This window comes from Eptesicus fuscus, chromosome 7 (assembly GCF_027574615.1).
Source record: "Eptesicus fuscus isolate TK198812 chromosome 7, DD_ASM_mEF_20220401, whole genome shotgun sequence".
Classification (NCBI taxonomy): domain Eukaryota; kingdom Metazoa; phylum Chordata; class Mammalia; order Chiroptera; family Vespertilionidae; genus Eptesicus; species Eptesicus fuscus.
In genome coordinates this window covers 63,423,842-63,442,832 of record NC_072479.1, presented here as the reverse complement: position 1 = coordinate 63,442,832, position 18,991 = coordinate 63,423,842, and the positions used below count along the sequence as shown (strand labels likewise).

General features: G+C 39.1%; 1 protein-coding gene across 1 annotated transcript in view; it reads right to left on the bottom strand.

The window, feature by feature from the left end:
- Positions 1-18,991, bottom strand: part of NELL2 (neural EGFL like 2) — a 366,183-nt gene that overhangs the window by 242,535 nt on the left and 104,657 nt on the right. The window contains exons 5-6 of the mRNA XM_054719142.1: positions 1,722-1,895; positions 1,539-1,635 (exon numbers count right to left, since the gene is read on the bottom strand). Coding sequence (XP_054575117.1) covers positions 1,539-1,635; positions 1,722-1,895 — 271 coding nt within the window. The remainder of the gene's footprint in view (positions 1-1,538; positions 1,636-1,721; positions 1,896-18,991) is intronic.

Sequence of the window (18,991 nt, the reverse complement as noted above, 5' to 3'; positions counted from 1 at the left end):
AGCACACATTTGCAATCCCTTACAGAGGAAAACAGCATTGAATTTTCAGGATTTGCAAAAATGGGACCAATTCCCCATGACTAACTTCGGAGAAGCTACTTAAACTCTATGAGCAGGCTTATGCATATGTAAAAGAGGACAAAAAGACCATGCATCAAAGCCAGCATGCCTAGCATAGATGAAATAACATATTCAAAGCACCTGGTTCCCAGGTAACAGACAATGTTTAACTTCTAAAAACATCTCCTAGGATTATAAACCTTGCTTAGAATACATTTTTAAAGTTATTGGTACATACTCTACCTAAAAATCCACGAGTTGGACACACACCACTATCATTCTTTTATTTAACCACCATTTTCCAGGTCACTTCTATATCATAGTCACGGGGGGGCAAGGGGGAAGTGATTATACTTATGGGCTTACAGTCAATAAATATTCTGGACTTTATTTCTTCATCCTTTAAATACAGAAAATTAAATGGCATGTCTTTTAGATCCTCTACAATGTGAGATTCTACCGAGTGTGTGTCTAAGTAGACACTAATGAGAAAGATATAAGTATGGCTACTTTCTACTTTTGATAGATTTGTGCACATAAATATATATTCCTTTCTCACTTTCTGGTGTATAAGGAGCCCATGAATAATGAATATTAAAAAGCTTTCAATCTTTTATTAATAACATCCCTGTGAAAGTATCATCAAAAGTTATACTTCATTGGGGAGAGTTATTTGTATACTAATATTTTAGGCTTTTATTACTTTGAATGCTTAATTTCAAGAATGGTGGGTTAACTGCCCTGACTTCAGCCTTGTAATCTTCTATATAGTATCTAAAGATCAAACTCATTAGGGAAAAAAAGAGAAAGTAGTATTCATCAGCTAAATATCATGCCAGCAAAAAGAAAAGAAGAAATAAATCATAAATAGAAAAATCTACACAAATAAAATTATTTTGTTTCTCACCATAAAAAGCAAAATGAACTTTTCTAAACTCATGAGAAAGCATTTATATTTATACTTTACTAGAGGCCTGGTGCACAAAATTTGTGCACGGGGGGGGGGGGAGGAGTCCGTCAGCCCGGCCTGCACCCTCTCGCAATACGGGACCCCTTGGGGGATATCCGACTGCCAGTTTAGGCCCGATCCCTGTAGCAGTCAGACATGCCCCAGTCGGACATCCCTCTCACAATCCAGGACCACTGGCTCCTAACCACTCACCTGTCTGCCTGCCTGATCACCCCTAACCACTCTGCCTGCCTGCCTGATCGCCCCTAACTACTCACCTACCTGCCTGATTGCCCCTAACCACTCTGCATGCCTGCCTGATCACCTCTAACCACTCGCCTGCCTGCCTGATCGTTCCTAACCACTTGCCTGCCTGCCTGATCACCCCTAACCACCTCTGCCTCGGCCCCTGCCACTGTGGCTTTGTCCGGAAGGACATCTGGAATGACATCCAGTAGGTTTCTGTCTGGTCTAACTAGCATATTATGCTTTTATTATTATAAATGATCAGACTTTAGTCAAAGGATACCTTAAAATATCCATGTGCATTATTTCTCTGTCCCAGCCAAAATGTTGTGCCTACAGGCAAGTCTGTGGAGGGCTTTTCCACCACTCTTTCATATATTCTGGGAAAAAAAATTAGATAAGTGGTGTAAGTTAGCAGTCATTTCTTAGCATCTTCCATTTCCTGAACTGAGAACATTTCACTTACTTATTGCAGTCAATGTGTAGAGTCAGATGGGAGGCACTGATGGCTAAGGAGAGCTTGTGCCACTTGTCATCTGCCAAAATGTAAGGAAACACTTCCGTGTGAGGGCGGTGACTGCCTGAGCGGTAGTGCAGTCTGACTTCATTCCGGTGGCCACTGCTTTCCAATTCCAGGTACCTGCATAGAGAGGAGCCGTATGGAGCCCATTGAAAGTTAAGTTCAAATATGACTGACATGATTCCTGCTTCCAGAAAGATGGCGTAGATATGCTTTCCCTATCCCTCCCACTAAGTACACCACATATTATATTATAAAACAAACATAAGAAGAGTCTGAAAGATGGAGGTGAAAAAACAGTGAGGGACCTGAGGACCTGAGGAACCAAACAAGGTGAGTTTCCTATGTTTTCTTTTTGCCTCATATATACAGCTTTGGAACTGAAGAAGCCAGCAACCTGAAAATCCCAACAGATGCAGAAGAAAGAAAGAAAATAATGGAAGGAAGGGAGGGAGGGAGGGAGGGAGGGAAGGAGGGAGGGAGAGAGAGGGAGAGAGAGAGAGAGAGAGGAAAAGAAGTAAAAGAAAAAGCCTGCTCTCTCTAGCCAAACTACCAGAAAAGATGAAGACTAGCAAGACAAAAGTTTTTAGAGAATAATCACTCTCTTCTAGTCAAACACCAAAGAAAAAAAACTGTAGTCATGTCCTCAACCCTGCCAGCAAAGGCTTAGTGGGGACATTAGGTTTCCATCCTCTTGAGGCAAAAATGATGTACCCAAAACTTCCAGTAGGTTGGTGATAGAGAAGAGCAAGTAGAGAACCAAGACTTTTAACCCAGCTGGCCAGTCATAAGCTTCCCCCGGCATCAGTGGAGACCACATGAGGGGGAGCTCGGTCTCCCACCCTAATCTGGTGGTAACAAAGCACACTGCCCGCTCCCAACTGTGATGGTGTCAGCAGAAGCTTAGTAGAGAGTCAGGCCTTTCAACCACACAGCAGTAATAAGACCCTCTCTACCACAGTGTCAGTGGAGACCATGTGGGGAGTTGGAAATATCACTCCCACCCAGAAATATTAGCAGCTCCCCGTCAATTATCAACAGAAGGCCAAATGGGAACATGGCCTTCACCTATAAGTAACAAGAAGGCACTCTCCCATCCTCTGACAGAGCAGTGTCAGTGAAATCTAGCTAAAACAAGGAGTTTAAATAAGATCCAAGTCTCAGAACATGATGCAAAAATGAGCAGGATTAAATTGAAAATCATATGCCATACCAAGAACAAAAAGATGTCAAATTAATGACAAAAAGACTATCAATAGATATTAACAGCAAGATGACAGAGATATTAAATTACCTGACAAACATTTTAAAGAACCACTGATAAAAAGAAGCATTAACAGCCTGTCAGTGTTGCTCAGTTGAGCATTGACCCATGCACCAAAGAAGTCCTCGGTTGGATGCTGAACAGGGCACATGCCTGAGCTGTGACCTCGATCCCCATCAGGAGGCGTTCAGGAGGCAGCCTATCGATGTTTCTATCTTTCTCTCCCTTCTCCCTTTCCCTTCCTCTCTCTCTCAAAATCAATAAAAATATTTTTTGTAAAAGCAATAACATCCCTAGCTGATTTGGTTCGGTGGATGGAGTGTCAGCCTGAAAAATGGGTGGCGGGGGGTGGGGGTGGTGCTGAGTTCAATTCCAGTCAGGGGCACATGCCCATGTTGCAGGCTCACCCCAGTAGGGGGTGTGTGGGAGGCAGCTGATCAGTGATTCTCATCATTGTTTTATTTCTCTCTCCCTATCCCTCTCTGAAATCAATAAAAATATTCTTTAAAAAAGCAACAAATATATTTGAACACACTTGAAACAACAACAAGGAAAAAACAGAGAGCCTCAGCAAAAAAAGAGAACCAAATAAATAATCAAATAAAATAAAATTAAAAAATATGATAACAGAAATAAAAAGCTCAAAGGAGAGGCTAACCAGTAAAATGGGGGGCACCAAGAAAAGATCAGTTGACTGAAAGATAAAAATTACTCAATCTGAACAATAGAAAGAAAATAGACTGGAGGGAAAATAAAGAAAGTCTCAGAGGCCTGTGAGACTATAATAAAAGATCTAAGATTTATATAATTAGAGTCCATAAAAGAGGAGAAAGAGTGTGGACTGAAAAAGTACTTGACTAAACAATAACTGAAAACTTCTCAAATTTGGCAAGAGACATAAATTCACATATTCAAGAATGTAAGCAAACCCCAAACAAAATCAATTTTTAAAAATACTCATCATAATTAAATTTCTAAAAACAAATACAAAATGTTAAAAGCAGACAGAAAAAAAATCAATACATTGTATAGAGTGGAAAAGAAATTAGAATGGTAGTGGACTTAAGAAAGTGGCACATAGTTTTTATGTGATGAAAGAAAAAGCTGTCAGCCAAGAATCCTATATCCAGCAAAAATGAAGAAGAAATCAATACATCCTGAAATGAAGAAAAAGTAAGATAATTTGAATCAAGTTTTAAACTTAGATATGTTATGTTTAAGGAACCTTATGAACACTCAAGAGGACATGTAGAACTATAAGTTAATACCTCTTAATCCCCTTCACCTTTTTACCCCCTTCACTGCCCAATCCTCTAGCAACAAAGTTATATTTCTGTATCTATGAGTCTGTTTTGTTTGTTCATTTATTTAGTTTATTTTAGATTACATATAAAGTGAAATGATATTTGTCTTTCTCTGATTTATTTCACTTCCCACAATACCCTCTAGGTCTATCCATGTTGTCAGGGGATTAAGAATTACAAACTTAGAGTTATAAATAAGTCACAGGGATGTAAAGTACAGCATAGGAAATATAGTCGATGATATTGCAATAACTTTGTACAATGACAGATGGTTACTAGACTTCTTGTGGTGGTCACTTTGTAAGGGATACAACTGTCAAATCACTACGTTGTACACCTGAAACCAATATATGGTATGTTAACTATACTTTAATTAAAAAGAGCTTTATATTCCAGAATGAAGGAAAAAAAGAAGAGGACATGTCTGAGGTGGAAAAAGGTCCATAATAGAGGTAGAAGTTTGGGGAGTTATAAGCATACAGATTGTATTGAAGCCATCAAGGCACAGGGAATACCTTGGAAATTATTATAAATGAAAGGACACTTTAACATTTTGAGGAGAAACCAGCAAAAACAAGCAAAAAACAGTAAGTGTAGCTAGTGAAATTAGAGGAGAAAAAAGTGACTGTGGTGTCCCAAAGGCCTGGGGATGAAGGAGATGCCTCAAGGAAGAGGGAGTAATGAACTGTATCAAATGCTGCTAATAGGTCAAATAAGATAAAGGCGGAACCACTGGATTTCACAAAACAGGTTTCTGGTGACCCTAAAGCTATTTCAGAAAATTCTATAGAAAATAAAGCTTTCTTGAAGTAGGCTCCAGAGAGAACAGGCAGAGAGAGGTAAGAGATAACAAGTATGGACACCTCGGGAGGGTAGCTATTGAAAGACACTGTCAAGGTGAGAAATTTCAATTGGTAAGAAATACCAATACACATTTTTTATTCTGCTGGGAATAACCTGTAGAAGATGGAAATTAGCCATACTTGAAAGAGGTAAGAAATTAGAATAAAACAGAAACCATAAATTAAAACATCGATTAATTACATGTCAACTACATAACACTCAAAAAATTATCAACAGAAAAAATAAAATTAAACAACAAATGACATTCTATGAGACAAGGTTAAATACATGATAAATCAGAGGTTAATGAAAAGTACCTGCAAATCAATAAGAAAAAGCAATTTAATGGATTTATCAATCAGATAAGCAATAATTAAAAAGTAATAATATCTAGTGTCAATAGCAATGTAGAAAAATAAACACTCTGGTACACTGTGGCAAAATAAACTTACAGGGACTTCTTGAAAGCAGTTTGGTAAATCTATCAATATATTAAATGTGCATACACTTTACATCATAATTTCAAATCTAAAAATCTATGCAAAATAACAGCACAAATTAGCAATGATGCATGCAGAAGGTTCTGGCTGAAGATTTATTTAAAACACTAAAAACCTGATAAAATGCCAACTATTCACTCAGAGTAATTATGATAAATTCATATTCTAAAACATTGTGCCACTCTGTAAAAGAATGACTTTTAGAAATGAAACAATGCCATAGTTTACTATTAAGTAAACAACAAAATAATTCTATAGTATCCCATTTTGTTTGCAAAAACTGTGTGTGTGTTTACAGAAGAAAAAAATCAAGAACATATCAAATGTTAAGATAATTACCTCAGTGGGGGATACAACTAAGGGGAAAGAATGTGTAGGACCTTTCACATATTTTTATATCCTTGAATTTTCTTAATTATATATTAACTAGAGGCCCGGTACATGGATTCATGCACGGGTGGGGTCCCTCAGCCTAGCCTGCACCCTCTTGTAATCCGGGACCCCTCAGGGGGGATGTCGGACCGCTGGGGATCGGGCTGAAACTGTCAGTCCAATATCCCCCGAGGGATGTAGCAGGGCTGAAGTGGCAGGCGGCTGGGGAGGAGCCCGTGCTGGGGCCAGGTGCCCCACCACTCCCACTCATCCAGGCCCCACTGCACCTACTGCTACTCGGTAGTGCTGCAGGAGCACACTGACCACCAGGGGGCAGCTCCTGCATTGAACATCTGCCCCCTGGTGGTTAGTGCACATCATAGCAAACGGTCGTTCTGGTTGTTCCGGTCATTCTGGTCGTTCCAGGCAACCGGTCGCAAGGGTCACTTAGGCTTTTATATATATAGATTTTTAATGTAATGTATATAGTACAATTCTATTTTAAGATTCAAAATAAACCAAGTAATCAAGAACAGAATCCTTTCTATATTATTGTTTGATAATAAGTATTCATTATTTAATTAATTCAATTAGTAAATTCTATAATGTTAGAGAGGTGTTTTCATTTAAAAAAATAATAAAATCAGCAAACACAGTGGCCCATTGCTATATACTTGTCAGTTCTTAATCCACTGAGGCATAAACCCTATTATTGCTGTTCTCCTCTATTATTAGAAACTACAGGCCTGGTGCATGAAATTCGTGCACAGAGAGGGGGGGTGTCCCTCAGCCCAGCCTGTACCCTCTCCAATCTGGGACCCCTCGAGGGATGTCCATTTAGACCCACTGGTATCAGGCCTAAATGGGCAGTTGGTTAACCCTCTCACAATCCAGGACTGCTGGCTCCCAACTGCTTGCCTGCCTGCCTTCCTGATTGCCCCTAACCGCTTCTGCCTGACAGCCTGATCACCCCCTAACCACTCCGCTGCTAGCCTGATTGATGCCTAATTGCTCCCCTGCTAGCCTGTTTGCCCCCAACTTCCCTCCTCTGCTGGCCCAGTCACTCCTAACTGCCCTCCCCTACAGGGTTGATTGCCTCCAACTTCCCTCCCTTGCAGGCCAGGGTGCCTCCCAACTGCCCTCCCCTGCTGGCCATCTTGTGGTGGCCATCTTGTGTCCACAGGGGGGCAGGATCTTTGACCACATGGGGGCAGACATATTGTGTGTTGAAGTGGTGGTCAATCTGCATATTACTCTTTTATTAGATAGGATAGAGGCCTGGTGCAGGAGTGGGGGCCAGCTGGATTGCCCTGAAGGGTGTCGCAGATAAGGGTGGGGGTTCCCTTGGGGCATGGGGCAGTCTGAGCAAGGGGCCTGTGGTGGTTTGCAGGCCAGCCACGCCCCCGGGTGACCCAAGCGGAGGCACTGGTATCTAGAATTTATTTCCCTTCTACAATTGAAACTTTGTAGCCTAGAGTGGAGCCAAGCCTCCTGCATGCTCCACCAGCAGCCATTTCTGTTTGAGTTAATTCACCTTCTATAATTGAAACTTTGTAGTCTTAAGCAGAGGCCTGAGCCTGGCCAGGGTGTGCGGAAAGCTTTGCTTCCCCTGTTGCCACGGGCAACCCTGGCCTGGTCTCTCCAGCTCCGTGGCTGCTGCCATTCTGTTTGAATTTGTTTACCTTCTATAATTGAAACTTTGTAGCTTGAGTGGAGGCTTAGGCCTGTCAAGGGCAGGCAGAAAGCTTATTTCCCTCTGTTGCCTGGGAAACCTTGCTCTTGGTGGCTGTAGCCATCTTGGTTCAGTTTATTTGCATACTCGCCCTGATTGGATGATGGGCGTGGCTTGGGCTGGTGGGCGTGGCTTGGTGTAGCAGAGGTATGGTCAATTTGCATATTTGTCTATTATTAGGTAGGATGGTACCTATATTGAATTCCTGAATTTGAGGCACTAAACTAATCTTTCAAACGTTAAATATTTGACCAATAGTCATTAGCATCATTCACTCGGTTTTTTTAAAAAATGAAATAGATATACAGGGTGTCCAAAAAATGTATAATACACAAAAACATTTAATAAAGACAAACATAAACAATGATGTAAAACACTTAAAACTGTCTAGCACATGGTTAGTATAATTAAAGTTAGCTCTCATTAAAATAAGAAAAACAGGTTGAAAGAAGTTGATCCATATCTTCAAAACCAGTCACTAGAAGATGTATAGACTTGTATGAAGACATTAAATCACAGGAAAATATGACTATGGCATAATTATAAGTTAAAAGAATCTGTAATGAACACTGGGCCTATTTTAATGAATCACTGTTCTAGTAACAGCCATATTCTTTTCTGGAACTCCACTGTCCCCCACTGGTGCCATCTCAGTGGGAGGCAGACCTGCTTCCCCTCCCCTTACTGCCCACAGGCCCAGCAGAACAGAGTGGGTACACACCCAAGCCCTAAAGCCTGAGGGTTCACATTCCTGCACCCCTCATAGCAGTGGCAAGCCACTTCTCCTCTCTGTACCTCAATTTGGTTACTCAGCTATAATATGAAGATGTCAATGGTACTTGCCTCAAAGGATTTCTGTGAGGATCTGAAAGAGTTCATTTAAGAAAGCACTTGGAACATTACTGTGCACAAACAAAACACTCGATAAAGACAGCACATGAGCTGTCTTTCTCATTTCAAAAAGCAAAGAGTTCAAATCCTCCTTCTTCCCAGGGCACAGCCAGGGAGGAGCAGGCCCATGACACACCCCAGCAATCAGACACTTTTCTCAAGACTCAGAAGCATAATGGAGCTCAACCGGGAAGAGAGGAAAAGAACCTGCATTGTGCATGGGGCAGCAGCATCCAGTCAGTTCCTTTAAGGTCACTCTGATCCTGCTTCCTGCTTGCTGGCCCACCAGGGAGCCTCTAGTTATTGCTTGTCCCAAATTCTGGTGCCTCAGGCTCCCATCAGCTCTGTCCGCTGCCCTTCCATCCACCACCTCCAAAGTCACTTTACAACTGAGGACCCCAACTGATATATTACCCTTCGATCATGGGAAAAATATGCAATTCGAATAAAATGTATCAACATTTTAAAAAGTGATTGTTTGAGTGATGGAAGTATGAGTGATTTTTTTTTAACCTTCTTTGTATTGTCCTTTATTTTCCCTTTAATTTTTAATGAGCATGTACTCCCTTAAAAGTCACATTTTAAATCCCAAGAATATAATCTGTCACACTTGAACATATCGTGTCTCCCTGATTGGTTATTCATAATTTTGGGGGGCAACTAAAATCAGAAATAAAGTTCCCCCTTTATAATAATTTATGGCCTTGTTACTCCCATGTCTTTTGCATTGACAGAAATACAAACTAATTTAAGATTAGACTTCAGAGAAGTAGGCAGCATGGCAGGGCATCATTCATTTTAACAATCTCCTTTGTAACTCAAGATCAAAGGATAAAAATAAGGTCACCTCTCATCTGACAAAAAGGTTGCTCATAATATGAGATGAGAATTTTTCTGCTGCCTTAACTGAAACCTAAATAGAAAAAAAAAAGATCAGATCATCTCAGTGCATTAAGTTATAAGCCAGTTGTAAATTAGTCACCTGAAAAAAGCCACATGCACTTCAAGTGTCAAATACTGTATAGCTTTAGTGTAGTTCGTGGATGGCACAATTGCAAAGGAGTTATATGCACGAGCTTTGGGACTAAAAACCCAGATCAGCCACTCACTACCAATGACCCGACCTCTCACTGTCTCATTTTCCTCATCCGTCAAATGAGAACTCATTGTGATAATCCATATAAAGTAGGGTATCTGAAACATAGTAAAAACTCAATAAACAGTAACTATTCTTAGTATTTCAATAATCCCAATTAGGCATCATTTATAAAGCCCAGCCTCTGATAGCCAATTCTGTGAATAACAAGCATTTTGAATACCCTTTTAAGTGAGACAATTAGTATTATTGGGGTCCTAGCATAACCAATGAAATGGGAAAAGTGAAGTCCAGTGGTAGAGCCAAAATTATTGTTAGCGGATTTGTTCATTTGTCACAGAAAATGGACTGTTTACCTTGCTACTTCCAAGGATTCCCTCAGATGTTGGGGGAGATGGGAGAATTGGGAGAAAAATGTGTTTTTTGGCATCCCTCATTAGAACCATATTGATTCTGTTTCTGTTAAATAATTTTGTTTATTTTTAATGATATTTGGTCATCAGCAGGGCACTATAATGCAGCAATTTAAAAGACCTCAGAATCTTAATCTTCTCTCCACAGTTTACTAACTGGGAAAGTTAAAAATCTCCCCCAAGCCGCAGTTTCCTCCCCTATCAAATAGAAATAAGAGTTGTATCCTTATATAATCACTAGTGGCCTGGTGCATGAAATTCGTGCAGGGGGGGAGGGTGTCCCTCAGCCCGGCCTGCACCCTCTCCAACCTGGGACCCCTCGGGAGCAGTTGGACCTCCCTCTTGCAATCCGGGAATGCTGGCTCCTAACCACTCACCTGCCTGCCTGCCTGATTGGCCCTAACCACTCTGCCTGCCACCCTTCTACACCCCTTGCTGGCCTGATTGCCCCCAACTGCCCCCTCTGCCAGCCTGCTTGTCCCCAATTGCCCCTCCTGCCAGCCTGCTTCCTCCAATTGCCCCCCCTGCTGGCCTGCTTGTGCCCAACTGCCCTTCCTTCCTGGCCTGATCACCCCTAACCACCTCTGCCTTGACCCCGCCACCATGGCTTTGTCTGGAAGGATGTCCGGAAGGTCTCCAGATCTAATTAGCATATTACCCTTTTATTAGTATAGATTGTAAGAATTCAATGAAACAAATGATGTAGATGATTACGTTGCATAGTTCCTGAAAAGAGTAAGCACTCCATACACGTCATGATCATGATTTAGACTTCCTGTGATATATCTATCTATTCATGCTATGTAAACATCAGCAAATTTTCAAGATGGATTTTAACTGAAATAAAAATGAATCTCAAACATAAAGTAGTCTAATGAGAATCTACCCAAATATCAATGCTTGAATCGCATCTATTATATTCCCATCAAATGGTCATCCAGTTTATTTGAATACATCCAGTGACTAACAACTCATGATTTGCTGAGGCCATTTCATTTTTATAAAACAAAAAACTTCCTTATACTAGAGCATAAAGAGAGGAGGGTTTTTTAAATCTATGATTTAGTATTTCATTTATTCCAGAAAATACTTAATATGAGCACTGAGAATATAACAACAAAGAAGGCCAAATAACACTGAAGCTTAGAGATGTCCAGTAATAAACACATTATTGTGAAAATTAATTGAGCTACTTCAAAACTAATTATAACACTATTATAGAAGTCATTCTGCAAGAAGAGGAATGTAGCTATATCATGAGAATAACAAAGCTTCTCCATAAATAATATAGCTAGGAGCCAATATTATGAAAAAGAGCACACTTGTGTAGGTTGAGGAAGACCTACTGACATATATGGACTACTTTAATGATCTGAAAATGCACACATGAAAGTGTGTAGAAAATGTGGCTTACAAATTTTACAACAGGTTCACAGATTCCATGAAATCTATTGATGGACTCTAAGCTAAGTATTTCTACCTTATGGGAAAAATAAGCAGAAAGAGTGAAGGCTTATGGCTACTTGTGAAAAATTTGACAACTTGTTTTATATATATATATATATATATATATATATATATATATATATAGAGAGATAGAAAGAGAGAGAGAGAGAGAGAGAGAGAGAGACAGAGAGAGACAGAGAGACAGAGAGACAGAGAGAGAAGGGGGCCTGGTGCACAAAATTCATGCACTGGGGGGGAGGGGTGTCCCTTAGCCCAGTCTGCAAACTCTCCAATCTGGGACCCCTCGGGGGATGTCCAACTGCCCACAGAGATTGGGCCTAAACCGTCAGTCGAACATCCCTCTCACAATCCAGGACTGCTGGCTCCCAACCGCTTGCCTGCCTGCCTGCCTGATTGCCACTAACCGCTTCTGCCTGCCAGCCTGATCACCCCCTAATCACTCACCTGTCAGCTTGACTGATGCCTAACTGCTCCCCTGCTGGCCCAATCGCCCCCAACTGCCCTCCCCTGCAGGCCTGCCCACCCCCCACAACTGCCATCCCCTGCAGGCCCAGTTGCCCCCAACTGCCTTCCCCTGATGGCCTGGTCCCTCCCAACTGCCCTTCCCTGCCAGCCTGGTTCCCACCCCCCAACTGCCCTCTCCTGCCAGCCTGGTCATCCCTAACTGCCCTTCCCTGAAAGCCTGGTTACCCCTAACTGTCCTCCCCTGCCGGACCAATCACCCCCCAACTGCCCTCCTCTGCTGGCCTGTTAGCCCACAACTGCCCTCCCCTGCCAGCCATCTTGTGGCAGCTATCTTGTGACCACAGGGAGGCGGCCATCTTGTGTGAGGGTGTGATGGTCAATTTGCATATTACCTCTTTATTATATAGGCTTTTCTAATATAAATAGGTTATAATTAGAAAAAAAGAAAATACATAAAAGCACAAGGAAATTAAGATCACTAATGATCCTGCTGTCAAGAGTTGATCAATATCGACATTTTGCAATCTTTGTAACTTAACCATACACCGCAAGTGTCTTTCCATATCAATAAAAGTAAAGCCACATCCCTATAATGGATGCATGGTATTCTGCAGTATACCTATACCACAATGTTTTTAATGTCCAACTTCCTATTACTATTTCCAGTTTTGCATTATTAATAAAAATGCTTCAATACATGTTTTTTGTGTGTGTGCCGGAGCAGTTATCTTCTTGGAAATGAAATTACTGGTTCAAATGGCATACACATTTTAAAGGGACTTGTTATAGTCATTCATTTATTCATTTAACAGTTTTGTGTGTGTGTGTGTTTTGTGTGGGTTTTGTGTTTTGAATGCCTACTTCTTTCTAGACTTCATTCCAGGTACTGGGAATGGAAAAGTAAACCAAAGATATAAAATACCAGCCCTCATTGAATTTATATTAAAATATAAAGTAAGAGAGTAAAATATAGTATAAAATTAATAGGTTACATGGTGATAAAATCTACGAAGAAAATTAAAGTAAGGAGGATAAGGGAAATGGAGGGTGATATTTTAAAAAGGATTCAGGGAAAGTCTCATTGAAAAAGTGACATCTTGTGACACCCTGAAGGAGAGCAATGACTCTGAGGCAGAGGCCTGCTGGCAAGATCAAGGACTATCACTGAAGCTTGTGTAGCTAGAGAATGAATAAGGGGCAGAATAGTAGGCAATTGGGTCAAAAATATACCAGAAAAAAATCCAAGGAGGCAGATCATTAACAAGATGACTTTGGCTACTGTAGGTAGAAAGCCATGTGGGGGTTTTGAATTGAGTTCCAATATGATCAACTTGACTGTAGTGTCAGAAATAGACTTTATGGAGGTTGGGAGGTTGCAAGGGCTAAAGCAAGGAGATGATTTTGTAGGTTATTGCTAGGGGTGGCTTAGCCGAGGGAAGATGATGAAAAGGGTCTGACTCTGAAGATGTTCTCAAGGGAGCAATAAAAACTTTCTTAGGATTAATTGTGCAGTGTGAGAGAAACAGAATCAAGAAATATTTCAAGGTTTTTAGCCTAAGCCAACTAGAAGAAAGAAGTTGCCATTTACTGCGCTGGAGAAGAACAAGTTTGAGGAAGAGGATGATGACTTTGGTTTCTGACATTCCAATTAAACACCCCAATGAAGATTCAGGTGTGCTGATGGGTATACAAGTCTGGAGTCCAAGGACAAAGATTAAGATAAGGGAAACAATTAGGAAGTCATTGTTTCATAGAGATGGTATTTAAAGCCTTTAGACAGAATGAGATCACCTACAAAGTGAGTGGATATTGGGCAGAAATATGAGCATCAAACCCTAAAACTGTCCTTCATTCAGATGCTAGGGGTGTGAGGAGGAGGGAACCAGGAGACCGAGGAGCAAAACCAAAGAGTACGAGCCATGAAAGCCAAGCAAAGCACCTGTTTTGAAGAAGGGAATAATCAAAGCCCAACAGCATGAGGACTCAGAATTGAAGGATGGATTTAGCAACATGGACATCAGTGGAGACCTTGACAAGCGCATATTTGTGAAGCAGAGAAAGCCAAAGCCTCACTGGAGCGGGTTCCATAGAGTGAGAGGGGAACTGAAGACAGTGCAAGGCAGACAGAGGAACAGGAAAGTGAGGTCAATGGAGGATTTTAGGATTTGGTTTTTCAGTTTTGTTTCTGAGACTCTAAATATTATAGCATATTTACATGATGAATGAAATATCCAATAGAGAGGAAGCAACATAATAATGCAAGAGAAGGGTAAACTCCTGGAGCAATGTCCTTGAGAGGAGATGCAATTTAATATGCAGCTGGAGTGGCCTGTGTTTGTTAGGTCATGGATGCTAAACCTAACTAAAGGAGCGGTTGAAGAGGAAATTTAACGGCAAAGATGCAGGTGGGTTTACATGAGTGGTGGGAATAGCTTGTGGAAGCTCTCTTCCAATCGCTTTTAGGAAACAAAGTTATATGCTAAACAAGGATGAGGGAGGAGGTGTTCCACATGTAAGGAACGAGGAGGGGTATGAAAGAGTCATCTAGCAGAATGAGCGAGTGAATGGACTAGGGAAATAGGGCAGCATTAAGGGCACATTTAAGATGAGTGATCCTGCATGTAGAGTAAGATCAGTCAGCATAGTTCTGTGTTCTATAACCAAGTTCAGCTGCAAGAGTGTAACTGAGGTAGAGAGATGGAGTCAACAGGGTTTTGGTTTTGCAGAGCAAGTACTAAAATAAAATAGGACAGAGGAGGTGACCATCTCTACAGTAGAGATATTCTAAAGATGAACTGCAATTTAAACTGAAATAGACCCAAGTGAGTACATATAAGAGGGTGAGGGACAGTAAAAAGGTGGTAGAATCACCAGGTTGTAGGTTATATGGAAATGTTGGAAATCTTACAGCCACATTGATCACTGCAATCATTATATAGCAACAGTATTAACAGATGACTCATTTACCAACACATTTCATCAATAATGGGTATCACTGTTTTTCCACAAAATATATGCATAAGCACACACACACGCACACACACACAAACACACACATATGTTTCTATACCCACCCATCTCAGTGAAGCCTCATATTAATTATAACATAGCTTTTCAGTTATTCTTGCAGGCTTACTATTAGACAATTTTAACAATGGCAAATATTTGGTTTAGAACATTTATATTCATATAATTCATATAAGAGGCCTCAGTTGGTCCTGGTATTTTTAATATATTTCTGGAGTTTGTTTGCTACTATTTTAATAATGTGAGCATCTCTATTCATACATGAGATTGTATTATAGTGTGTGTGTGTGTGAGAGAGAGAGAGGGGGGGGGGAGAGATAGAGTGTATGTGTGTGTGTGCGTGTGTTCCATCCTCAAATTTTGGAGTCAGGATTAAGATCACGTGAACTGAGAAGCTTTCCTTCTCTTTTCCACGCTCTGAAACAAATTACATAGCCAAAGTATTATCTGTTCCCTGAATGTCTGAAAAAGTGACATTAAAAAATAATAAAGTCAGAGTCTGGTGACCTCAGGGTAAAAGGATGAAAGAATCTAATTCTTTGACAAATTTTTCTAATCCCTCTATTATTACCAGAAATTAGATTTTCTTTAGCATTCTTGAGCAGGTGTTCTAATTTGTGTTTTCATGGAAAATCATTCATTACATCCAAATTTATGAATTATTAGCATGAGGTTGTGTATTAGTATTATTTAATACATTTAATCTCTATATTTCTATATATAGGTATTAAATCATATTGATCATTTTATCTTTGTCTTATAATTATATTTTTGTCTATTAGATCAGTCAAATTCTAATGCAGTTTTACTAATCTCCCACTACAGTTACAGTTTGCCATATTTATCTTTATATCTTAATCCTTTTTTATTTATATTTTGGTCCCATATTGCTTTTAATAAGTATTAAAATTGTTGTCAATAACCCTAGTTGTCACTTAATATATTTTATCTTGAATCAGTTGTCTGATAATAATATTACTATCCCAACTTTCTTTTTATTTTAACTTGCTTAACTTATTTACTCTTGTTCCTTTATTTAAATTCTCTTTTTTTAGTGTGACCCCTGTAAGTAATTAAAACTTGGATCATATCTTTACAATCCAAAGTAAGAGTATTTGTCTTTTCACAGGAAAACCAAATCTTCTGGAAGGATCATTGATATATTTGCCATATTCTTACTGTGATAGCTTATGTTTCCTCATTTTAATTTTTTTCTTTCTTTCTTTTTTTTATTTTGCAGTATTAGTCAAGTTTATTTCTTCCTATAGCTTCAAGAATATAAACAAATCCATAAACATCTACAAAGCAATGCTAGAAATTTATGGCACACTTGTATTTCTCCTTTGCTCCCATGGCTCCATTGTTCAAATAAACCTGAATATCATACTTGTACAATACATGTGTTCTATTTCTGAAATTATTTCTTTAAATTTCTCTCAATAGAGCGGGTATTCTGATGTCCACTACATTGTCATACCTACAAGCAGAATTAAGTTAGAAATCAGTAATAAAAAGATGAGAGAATCCTCATATGTTTTCAAATTAAGCAATAAACTTTTAAATAACCCATGGGTAAAAAAAAAAATAAAATTAGAAAATATTTCAAGCTGAATTATAAGTTAAAAGAATAAAGCATAAAATGTGGTTCATATAATACTGTGGTGAGGGAAATGGATAGCCATGAAAGTATAATTATTTTTAAAAAGGAATGAGCATCAATGATTTAAGCATTCATCTCAGGACTGTAGAGAAGGGAACACAAGTAAACGTAAAAAAAATTACAAGGAGGGAAAAATAAATATATAGGAATAAACCAATGACAAAGCAATCAGTAATTTTTTTTTAAATATGGCCTAAAAGTGCTCTTTCAAATGACTAATAAAATTGACAAGATCCTAGTAGGACTAATCAGGAAAAAAAGATGCAGAAAAGACCAATATCAAGAATGAAAAGGGGACATATCAATACAGATTCCATAAATACTGAAAATAATTGGAGGATGTTATAAAAACTTTTGAATAAATTGAGGTGTGTGTATGTGTGTGTGTGTGTGTGTGTGTGTGTGTGTGTGTGTGTGTGTGTGTATTCCCAAGAGAATATACCAATGCTCTCTTCAATTTCCAGATACTCAGGTGGTTTCTCACATGTATTAAAGTGTGCATGCAATTGCACTATTTCAAAGAACAAACAATATTTTGGGAAGAAAATGATATTCTCAAGATAGTAACTTTTCATCTTCACCTTCACCTAAAAATGGTTCAAGATACTTTTAAAGACACATCCATCTGGAGTGACTGACGCCAGAGACCCAGGATGCCCCATTATTCCATGCAGCATTTTATCTGGTTTTAAATATCCCTCTTGAGCTAACAATTTGCTATATCCTAAGGTCCTCAAAATCAATAGGAATTCTTTAGGCTGATAAAATGGGCCTGTGAAGGAACTTGCAGCAGCTTTCTCTGTAACACATTCTGAAACTATGGGGAGACAATAAAGGGAATGCACCGATGCATGTACGACAGCTAGGAGTTCCAGGCAGGTTGTACTTGAAAGAAAGGAATTAGTCACAGGGGAGAGAAAGCTGTCAGCGCTGCAGCATCTGTTCTCTGATATGCTTCATGGGTCACCATGTCTTCTCTATTGTTCAGCATAAATAAGAGCCAAAGAAGGAGGCAATAGGATCCATGGGTCACCCACTGAGGCGACATTTTGCTCTTAGTGAACCTATTACTTTGAGCTCACAATTGAAAAGGGGACCAGACACCCGCAACTAGAGGAAATGAAAACAACCTGATCCTGAATTTGAGCTATTATTAAATATTAGCATAAATGATTTATGAAGATGCAATTAGAAAAATAAAAAGACAAAATATTTTCCCAATCATGCAGACCATATCGGCTTTATTTATACTGCTATCAACTTTTCGATATGTTATGGTGATGTTATTGAAATAAAGTAAATTGTAAGGAAGAAAACTTCTGAATAAAGACTTTTATATAACAAAAAAACCCAATAGGAATATGTATGTGTGTGTGTGTGTGTGTGTGTGTGTATTTATTTATGTGTATATATATATATATATATTTATATGTGTATATATATACATACATATATATGTGTGTATATATATATATATATATATATATATATATATATATAAACACACATGATTGTTGTCTTCAAAAGCAATAGGAAACACTTGTGCTAACCTTGTCAATAAAGTTCTTGGATTTTAGAAGAAGTAGGAAAGCATGTGCTGCTCTAAAACAAGCAGATAGCACACTACTGGTAGGAATGTAAACTGTGCAGCCACTATGGAATACAGTATGGCGGTTCCCCCAGAAATTAAAAATAGAATCACCATATGATCCAGCAATTGCAATTGCAATTCTGGCTATTGATTTTGTATGCATATTTCAGCCACTGGCTAATGAAAAACTATCAGGTTTTTTTTTAAGAAAACCAAAGAACTATTCAAAAAGACATGTGATTCCCATGTTCATTGCAGCATTATTTACCATAGCCAAGACATGGAAACAACTTAAGTGTTCATCGATGAATAAATACATAATAAAGAATATTATATATATATATATATAGATATATATATATATATAATACTCTTCAGCCATAAAAAAAAGAATAAAATCTTGCCATGGATGGATCTTGAGGGCATTATGCTAACTAAAATAAGTCAGACAAAGAAAGATGAATACAATATGATCTAACTTATATGTGGAAACTAAAAAACAAAACAACAACAAAAACACAAAAAAACCACCAACTTCAGAGAGAGAGAACAGATTGGTGGTTGCTGGGGGAATTGTTTAGGGAAAGGTAA